Below are 9,897 nucleotides of genomic sequence, written 5' to 3'. Positions count from 1 at the left end.
GACAACAACCCTAAGCACACAGCCAAGACAATGCAGGAGTGGCTTCAGCACAAGTCTCTGAATGTCCTTGAGTGGGATGGACTTGAACCCAATATAACATCTCTGGAGAGACCTGAAAATAACTGTGCAGCGACATTCCCCATCCAACCTGACAGAGCTTAAGAGGATCTGCAGAGAAGAATGGAAGAAACTCCCCAAATACAGGTGTTCCAAGCTTGTATCGTAATATCCAAGAAGACTCGAAGCTGTAATCGCTGACAAAGGTGCTTCAACAAAGTACTGAGTAAAGGGTCTGAATACTTATTTAAATGTCATATCTCAGTTTTGTATTTTTAATACATTTGCTCAAATGTCTAAAAACCTGTTTTTGCTTTGTCATTATGAGGTTTCGTGTGTAAATTGATGAGGGGGGAAACTATTTAATCTATCTTAGAATAAGGCTGTAACATAACAACATTTGGGGGAAAAAAGTGAAGGGGGGGTGCAACTCAATATTAGGAAGGTGTTGTAAACTCAGTATATATTTATATATATTTATTTCCGGCGACATACAAAAGGGGGGCCATGAGCCGCATGTTTCCCGCTCGTTGCCCATCCCTGCGAGACTAGCCTATTACTTTTGTTTAGTGTTAGAGTAGCAACCCTACCTCCTATCTTGTAGACGTCCTGCAGGGGCAGGCAGAGGGGTTTGTCTGCGGGCTGTGTCCGAGGCATGATGGTGTCTAAAGTTTCCAGGAGACTCAGCCTGTTGCCATGGTTCTCCTTCCTCTCCAGCTTCCAGCTTTTGAACCAAGGAATGAGGACAGGGTGACAACACAGAGTAACAACATGGATTTATGAGAGTTGAATTTTGGAAGTTGGGGTATCAGTTGATTGAGAAACAGGAAAATGCATTTAACATGAACATGAGGACATCTTGTGGAGTATTGAGGAATTACACACTGTCTACCAACTATAGCTTGAGGGGGATTGCTCCAGCATGTTGTCCCCATGCCAACCGGAGATTGGCACGAAGATCACTGCTTTAGAGTTGTAGCCATTCTTCATGTTGTAGGCACTGACTTCCTTTTCTATCTCATCACAGCGCTTCTCACTGTAGAGCTGCTCTGTGGAGTCCATCCTGTTGATCCCTACAATGAGCTGCTTGACCCCCAGACTGAAGGACAGGAGGACATGCTCCCTCGTCTGACCTTTCTTGGAGATGCCGCCTCAAACTCTCCCACGATCAGCAAGGCACAGTCCGCCTGTACAACACAGCAGGCATGGGGATTGTTTAGGCTCGGTGAGATCAAAGAGTCAGGGTTTAGAAGAATGGTGAGGGTGAGGAATCGTAACATTAAGGTGAGGGTTTTAACCTCCTTACCTGGGATGTTCCTGTGATCATGTTGTTGATGACGTCTCTGTGTCCTGGCGTGTCAATGATAATAATGTAATACACTGAGTGTACAAAACATTAGGGACACCTTCCTAACATTGAGTTGCACCCCTTTTGCCCTCAGAACAGCCTCAATTGGTCAGGGTATGGACTCTAGAAGGTGTCGGAAACATTCTTGCAGGGATGCTGGCCCATGTTGACTCCAATGATTCCAACTTTGGTTGGTTGGATGTCCTTTCGGTGGTGGACCATTCTTGATACACACAAGAAACTTTTGAACATGAAAAACCCAGCAGCGTGGCAGTTCTTGACACACTCAAACTGGTGCGCCTGGCACCTACTACCGTACCCCGTTCAAAGGCACTTAAATCTTTTGTCTTGCCCATTCACCCTCTGCATAGAACATTCCATGTCTCAATTGTCTCAAGGATTAAAAATCCTTCTTTAACCTGTCTCCTCCCCTTCATCTACACTGATTGATGAGGATTTAACACGTGACATCAATAAGGGATAATAGCTATCACCTGGATTCACCTGGTCAGACGATAATACATGACCAAAAGTATTGGGACGCCTGCTTGTCGAACATCTCATTCCAAAATCATGGGCAATAATATGGAGTCTGTCAAACCTATGCTGCTATAACAGCCTTCATTCTTCTGGGAAGGCTTTCCACTAGATGTTGGAACATTGCTGCGGGGACTTGCTTCCATTCAGCCACAATAGCATTCGTGATGTTGGGTGATTAGGCCTGGCTCGCAGTTGGCGTTCCAATTCATCCCAAAGGTGTTCGATGGGGTTGAGGTCAGGGCTCTGTGCATACCAGTCAAGTTCTTCCACACCGATCTCGACAAAACATTTTTCTATCTGGACCTCGCTTGTGCACGGGAAAATTGTCATGCTGAAACAGGAAAGGGCCCTCCCCAAACTGTTGCCACAAAGTTGGAAGCACAGAATTTTCTAAAATATCATTGTATGCTGTAGAGTTAAGATTTCCCTACAATGGAACTAAGGGGCCTAGCCCGAACACTGAAAAACAGCCCCAGACCATTATTCCTCCTCCACCAAACTTTACAGTTGGCACTATACATTCAGACAGGCAGCGTTTTCCTGGCATCTGCCAAACCCAGATTAGTCCGTCGGACTGCCAGATGGTGAAGCGTGATTCATCACTGCAGAGAATGTTTCCACTACTCCAGAATCCAATGGCGGAAAGCTTTAACCCACTCCAGCCGATGCTTGGCGTAGTGCATGGTTTATCTTAGGCTTGTGTGCGGCTGCTCGGCCATGGAAACCCATTTCATGAAGCTCCTGACAAACAGTTCTTGTGCTGACGTTGTTTCCAGGTGCAGTTTGGAACTCGGTAGTAAGTGTTGCATCTGAGGACAGACTATTTTTACGAGCTACATCACTCGGCAGTCCCATTCTGTGAACTTGTGTGGCCTAACACTTCACAGCTGAGCTGTTGTTGCTCCTAGACGTTTCCACTTCACAATAACAGCACTTACAGTTGACCGGGGCAGCTTTAGCAGGGCAGAAATTTGAAGAACTGATTTGTTGGAAAGGTGGCATCCTATGACGGTGTCACGTTGAAAGTCTTCCATAAAGGTCATTCTACTGACAAAGTTTGTCTAAGGAGATTGTATAGCTGTGTGCTCGATTGTATACACCTGTCAGCAACAGGTGTGGCTAAAATAGCCAAATCCACTCATTTGAAGGGGTGTCCACATACTTTTGTATATATACTGTATGTCATGGAAAGAGCAGGTGTTCCTAATGTTTTGTACACTCAGTGGTCTCAAACTTCAACAGCGAGAAGTCAATGGTGATGCCCTGCTCCCTCTCTGCCTTCAGCTTGTCCAGCACCCACACATACTTAAAGGAGCCCTTTCCCATCTAGTGCAGAGAGATAGGGTAAAGATAAGTTAGAATGAGAAACTGTTCAGGTTAGAGAGAAATTATTTATAATTGAGTCATGGACATGTTACACCCTATAACCCCTTGTTATAATAACAGTGAATCATAGATGAAGACAGTCTTCCTCTTCATTGTGTGGTTTAGCAGAGCTGTCAAGCACTGATTATGCAGAGATACTAATCCACACTGGCCTCACCTCTACAGCCTCTTTCTCAAACTTCTCAGTGGTCCTCTTGTCGATGCCCCCACACTTGTAGATGAGGTGTCAAGTGGTGGTGGACTTCCCTGAGTCCACATGACCAATCACCACAATGTTGATGGGACTTTCTCCTTTCTCATCCTGGAATGTCATGGGATGGACTGCAGTAGAGGAAAGAATGGATATTGAACACATTAAACATGACAAATGTGACAGGGAGAACAACTAACACGAGGGGAAAGAGAGGGGGTGATACCAGATATCATATTGGAAACTCAAAAACTGTTAGTAAAGTAACTCCTTATTAGCCATGTAAAATCTTTTTTGAATTAGTATGAATTCATTACAATGGTATGGCGCGCTACAACTAGAGTCCTAAAAGAAAACTACTTAAATATTCTGCTGCAATGTGATTGGGTATCAAAGATTCATGTGTGGTACAGAGAAGTGTTTAGTCAGTGGCCTATCACTCTGACAGATACTCGTTTAATAAAAACAGTCATGTTGCTTAGTAAATGCCTCCCGAGTGAGCACCAGGAAGTTCAGAGACAAGACATACTAAGGGAAATCCTTTTTGGGAGATATCAATCAACAAATACTACACATCATAACACTCCATGAGAGTACACTGTTGAAGTAACGAACCATTCACAAACTTAGTCCAAACTCATATTTAATGCCTTAAAATGGAGCAGTTCAAATAAATAGACAAACAAAATAACATATCTCACATGGATGGAGACTACAGCTACACATTGTTTTATTTGATTCTGAGAAGTCAGTCATTGAGACAGACAAAAAAATCATTTGGAGCAATTACCAAAACATGCTGATTTAATAATCCCCAAGGACAAAATTACATCAAATAATGACTGTGGGAAAAAAGAAGGAAAATTACCAACATTTTGCACCACTGGCAACTACAGTTTATACAGATATAAGGAGGCACAATGACCATCTGGTTGGCAGTCACTGGAAGAGGTGGATGAGGTACACTACCATGAGTAGCTCTATACATTTGTTTATAACCACTTGTAAGAGTTCAGAACTAAAAAAAATGACAATGAATTAATGCAAGCGTCCAGCCAGTCACATACAGTGTATTGATGGGATTTTGTAGTCCAGCATTTCTCCGAGGCCAAACAAGAGAACTTCACATAACACAAGCACTAGTACCATTACACTTATTCTGACATCAATACAGAAGCATTGATATGCGTCAGCTTGAATTGTGTCAATATTAGTAAACTGTCATGCTGGCCTCTGATCCACAGCACAGCTGAGGACTGGTGGGACGGGATGGTCCAAATATACCAGATGCTGTGACAGTATATTGATCATCATGACCGATACGATTCAGTGTTGTAGTCATCACACTGCTTTTGCAATGTGGCTTTCAGAGATTGTGTGGCAACAGGGAATGCTACATCTTTCTAGTTGTTCTGAGAAAACACAACATACTAAAATTGCAGCTTCTGTGGGCTTAAAAGTTCTTCATGAGGTATCCTGGATACCTGTCCACAAATTAAGCATTGTCCAAATAGCTCTATAATCTATTACTCATAAAATGTCACTCTCCTGTCATTCTCTCCCTCCAGGCTTCACAGATGAGTCTCTCCAGTCCCAGGTCTCTCCTCCTCTCCCTGGTGTCTCCTGCTCTCTGCAGTGGATGATATCTCGAGGGCGCCTCCTGGTGGCTTGGCCTATGTCCTTCTCCGCTTGGCTCCACCGGGGCTGGAGGGGTTGCTGCTGGAGTTGAGCACCTTCTCAGTGGCACGGTTCCTCTTCCTCTTGTCTGCTGCCTCCTTCCCCGGGCCGCCCTCAGCGGAACCCTTCTCTCGGTCTCTTTCTCTGTCCTTGTCTTTGCTGCCTACCCTCTCTGTCATCTTCACTGAGGAGTTGCTGCCTGAGAGAGACAAGAAGGAGAGAAAGAGATGAGGGGAAGTTTTCAGGTAAGGGGGGGAGGTTTTGCAAATGATTGACAGTTTAAAATATTCTGCATCACTCAGTCCAAGTTCCGAAATCTTCTCTCAGGTCAGTGAGGAAGGCATCAAGTGACTGATACTACTAGGGCCGGGACAATACCAGTATCACTATATTTTTTCCATGGAAAAAATGAAAACACGAAGAAAAACAAACTCTTTGGCCCTTTAAAAACCTGCTATATGTAAAATTGTGTGCTATAGCTTAGTGCGGTTTTACAAAGTTACATCCGCTTTGTGTTTTGTTTCCTTGCCACGATACTATTGCGATACTGGTATCGTTCCGGCCCTAGCTACTACAGTGACTTGGTAGGGTATGGTGGACTCAAATTGAACCAGTTGTTATTCTAGTGTCAGGTGGTACTGTTTGCTGGGTACATCAATAAAGATATCATGTACAATAGACCAGGGGCACAGTGGTGGATAGAGGACCAGAGTAGAGTTCAACAGACAGGTGACATTCAAATAGTCTTAAGAAAAGGAATGATGATAGAAGAGAGAAAAGGCCGGTTCAAGAGCACTAAGTCATAGCCTCCAATTCCCATCACCACCCATTTGAAACATGCAATTATATCTTCTGTCTTATGTCATCAAATTCCATCAAAACAAAACAATATAGAACTATAGCAAAAATCAACATGCCATGCTTGAAAATGTCTTGAAAACCAAAAAAAAGTTTTAAGGAGAGAAAAAGAGAAACTGAGAAAAATACAGACGCACATTTTTTTGTGCACTAGGCGGGTGGTCACTGTAAAGAAGCCTCTGGTTATGAGCTGGTCTGTACTGGGGTCAAGCTGGAGTTTTGGAACAGATCGAAAGAGTCCTTCTGTCCATACCTCTCAAAATCCTGGCCAGCAGCCATACTGGGACTCAGACCTTTAAAAACGAGACACAAACGACCAGGGTGAGGGATGTCGCGTTTTGTGCCAAAGGAGAAGAGATGCACGGACTCACGTCAGAGAGAAAGAGGAGAGGAAGAGGGGGGCATAGGAGGTGAAACATAGCTAATGTATCTGAATGAGAGAGAACCTTCTTCATGCATGGCTGGGGGGTCTCGTTCTTCTTTGAAATCGTCTTTCACGTCGTCCTCGGATACCAGTTTACCTGTTTGAGGCAGAAAGAGAGAGAGTATGGACTTTCCAGTAGTTCAGCATTTGAGTAAGTATAGTGGTATCTTAAAAAATAGACTTTACCTTCTTTTACTTGTTGAATAATCTCGTCTGGAAGATTGAAGCTCTTCTCTGAGTTGGGAAACGGCAATATTTCAGACTCATGCTGCAGTGGACAGAATGTGTGACTTTATCATTAGTGTTCAGTGTTACATAAAAACAAAAATTAAAGCTGACTGTCAATCTATTACAATCTATTACAAATGCCAGACAAAGATCATGATGCTTTACTCACCAAGGCTGACATGTCATACATAGTTCCCAGGTGGTCCCAGATCACCTTTGATGACACTTGCCTCCCAATATTTTGGCTGAATTTATCCCGGATGCAGATCATGTGAAAGTGACGATTTACCCCTACAGAAAAAAATTCCGGACCAAGTGGTAGGTTGACAATCTGATTCAATATTCTATAGTCAGACCATTCAAATCTAGTTATGGATCATAACAAAGAACAATATGTTGGCCAAAAGTAAAACTAGAGATAGCTAGTTTACTTCTTCTTTAGCTAGTACAATAAGCTGACGGCAGGTTAAAAAAAATGTTTTAATTAAAGGCAAAGCAATTGATTTTGGGAAGAGAAGCTGTTTGTGTTATGATTTCCAGATGTGTATGTCAGACCGGAAGTTCAATTGGCTTGCTACCGAACGCTATCTCAGTGAATACATTTGACCAACACACTTTGAGAGAACATGCAGATGTTTAGCTAGCTACCAAGCTAAAATCGTAAATGATTGTGTGAGTTCATTGAGATGTGTCATTGTCTGGCTATGAGTAAATAGCTAGCTGTGGATAAGCTGGCTAGCTAATTTGTTGGGGGTTTGTTGTGATTGTGGCTCTTGTCTCGTCTTCTGCGTCACGTCTCCACTACAACCTGGGGCTTTCAGGCCTACACGATCAACACACAGCTCGTTAGCTAACGTTGAGTTAGCAAGCTACCATACGGTTAGCTAGCTAACTTTATATTCTTACCTACGGGTTTGTGACCTAGCATTGCATGGAACAGGCACACCTCGACTTCTTGACTCCATACCACCGAGTCTTCGATGTGACTGATCCCCGAGTCTGCCTGTTTTTCGTCGACTGGAACAACCTCGGCTTCCCCCATGCTGTTGTTCTCTTTCAATAACAGAAAACTGCCAGCAGGACAGAGAACAGCGCCCCTATCACTGGTAAAATGGTTATCCAACTGGGATGCGCTTTCACCCAGAGATGTTTGATACAATACATACAATACTTTGATAGGCTTGCTATAATAATATCATTTTTTAAATGTATTATTTTGCATGTGCACAAACCTCGGTAAAGTAGGCCTAAAATGTGTATATGTGACCAGGCTACATTTAGACAGGGCATTCCATATGTGAGGCCCTCTTCGTGCACACAAACTGGACAGAGGGCATGTCTGGAGCTCTGGGGTAGCCGCATGCCCCTGCTTACCGTTACAATGTTGCACTGTGTCCAGTCTAGACTCGATACATTGTATCACTCACTTTATTACCCAATGATTGCCTATGGAAAGAAGATAAGGGGCTGCCTGTACGAGCCATGTATCATCACAAGAGAGCGCTATATGACCTTGCGTCTTCTTGCTTCACCAGACTTCATTCAGCGCAGTAAAATTAAATACAATGGAATAGACACTATTGAATAGGACTACTCATAATACGGTCGTCTGATAAAATGACTATTGAACAGAGAAAAAATACTATTGAAAGAGGAGCTGCATGTCAGATGTATTGAACAATGTATAATGATTTTGTTTTCATCCCACATTGCTTTTTATTTTAGATTGATAATTGGATATATGTCTTAGTTATGTTCGTATCCAACAGGGTAATATTATATCTACAAAGAGTAACGAGTTATGCCAAGTGTAAAATTAACATTAATTTCCAGTCTCGTGGTTGGCATTACATAAACTAACAAACCAGGTTCACTTGTAATTGGCTATGCCTACTATTGATATTATACAAGTCATTTATACGGTTTATTTTTCAGTTTCAGCTTTTTACCACAGTACATTATAATAACACAGTTTGTCATGTTCATGCCTCATTCGTGCATTTCAGTAACACACGTTAAAATAGCTCAGGAGACTCAGGACAAATCTATGGTAGATAGTAGGCTCTATTCAACAGTTGTATTTATTTCCACTCCCAGATGTAACGCGGCTCTAAATCCCCTGCAGTGCAGTGTGCACAGCTGTGGCGCTAATGTTTTAAAGCCGAGTCAGTGTGGGATTGTGTTTATGTGATAACATCGTGCCAAGGGCAGGAAAGGGCAGGCGGGCCCAGACTGAGCGGCGCCGCCGCACACCTGGGGAAGTTCAGGTTAAATAGCCTCACATTCCTCGGCGCACAGCTGATTGAAACATTAACAAACAGTAATCCGTGAGCCAGGCTGCAGATGGGCCGGGATCGCAGCCAAGAAAGGAGACTCGCTGTGTGTGTGAGAGAGATCGTGAATAGTAGGCTAAAGTTAACTGAATATGAGAACATAAATAATATTGGATGTTGAAAATGAATAATTCTCATAATCTAAACCATTCTGTATATATCATTAATATTCATTACCCACTTTTGAGGGCTATGCTGAATGCCTAGGTTATTTAAATTAGGCAGTTTTATAGTTAAATTATAAGTAGGCCTATAGAGGTACACAAGTGTAGGTATATTATGGAAACCTGAATAGATATGTTGAATGCTCACTTATTAATTTTAGAATAGTTTGGATAATATCCAAGTGTTATAAGCTGTGTAAGTAACATTAAGCATATATGTAGCTCATTAACGTTGTCATACTCTGAATTAGTGAGAGTAAAGATCCATCGATTCAATATGGTAGTGAGTTGTCAGGATGACAAATGTTTTACTCATACTTGATTGCTTTCATTTATATTTGTACGGCACTGTTGAGGGAATTTGCAAGTAAGCCTTTCGCTGTACCGTTTATACCTGCTGGAAACTGAACGCGACAAATTAAATTTATGTCAATGCAATAATTGTCATCACCTTCATAGTGCATGTTAAGCAACATACTGTTGTCTTGATTTGGTTTGCTTAGTAGAGCCAAAGACATGGATCTGTTGATTGAACTCATTGTAATTGTCCATGCCTGCTAAAACGACGCTTTGTGTGGAAATATAACTGCTAAAAGTTAAACCAAGGTAGTAGGCGACAGCTATCAACGTGTGTGTTGTGAATAAACAAGGTTCAAACTAAAGAATGAAGAAAAAGGAGCAGGAAACACTCA

General features: G+C 42.4%; 1 protein-coding gene and 1 pseudogene across 2 annotated transcripts; both read right to left on the bottom strand.

The window, feature by feature from the left end:
* Nucleotides 1-547: 547 nt before the first annotated feature.
* LOC112215199 lies at nucleotides 548-3,757 on the bottom strand (annotated as a pseudogene).
* Nucleotides 3,758-4,147: 390 nt separating this feature from the next.
* LOC112232645 (MRG/MORF4L-binding protein) lies at nucleotides 4,148-7,814 on the bottom strand. Of its 2 annotated transcripts, XM_024399827.2 has the most exons (6): nucleotides 7,615-7,814; nucleotides 6,878-6,999; nucleotides 6,667-6,748; nucleotides 6,503-6,577; nucleotides 6,194-6,349; nucleotides 5,259-5,397 (listed from the first exon to the last, which is right to left on the bottom strand). In XM_024399827.2, exons 1-5 carry the CDS (start codon nucleotides 7,748-7,750, stop codon nucleotides 6,240-6,242), a joined length of 525 nt encoding a protein of 174 aa, XP_024255595.1. In that variant the 5' UTR covers nucleotides 7,751-7,814; the 3' UTR covers nucleotides 5,259-5,397; nucleotides 6,194-6,239. The 2 variants fall into 2 exon arrangements, with proteins under 2 accessions (XP_024255594.1, XP_024255595.1); XM_024399826.2 differs by lacking the exon at nucleotides 6,194-6,349 and having other exon boundaries at nucleotides 4,148-5,397; nucleotides 7,615-7,807.
* Nucleotides 7,815-9,897: the final 2,083 nt, after the last annotated feature.

Source organism: Oncorhynchus tshawytscha, linkage group LG16 (genome assembly GCF_018296145.1).
Source record: "Oncorhynchus tshawytscha isolate Ot180627B linkage group LG16, Otsh_v2.0, whole genome shotgun sequence".
In the NCBI taxonomy this organism is placed as follows: domain Eukaryota; kingdom Metazoa; phylum Chordata; class Actinopteri; order Salmoniformes; family Salmonidae; genus Oncorhynchus; species Oncorhynchus tshawytscha.
This window is presented reverse-complemented; position numbering and strand designations above follow the sequence as displayed.

Excerpts from the sequence above, each read along its gene's own strand:
- LOC112232645 (XM_024399826.2), bottom strand. The coding sequence starts at position 7,750 with ATGGGGGAAGCCGAGGTTGTTCCAGTCGACGAAAAACAGGCAGACTCG. Across the intron at positions 6,578-6,666 it reads TATTCAACAAGTAAAAGAAG|GTAAACTGGTATCCGAGGAC; the intron begins GTAAAGTCTATT and ends TGCCTCAAACAG. Across the intron at positions 5,398-6,502 it reads CCCAGCCATGCATGAAGAAG|GCAGCAACTCCTCAGTGAAG; the intron begins GTTCTCTCTCAT and ends TGTCTCTCTCAG.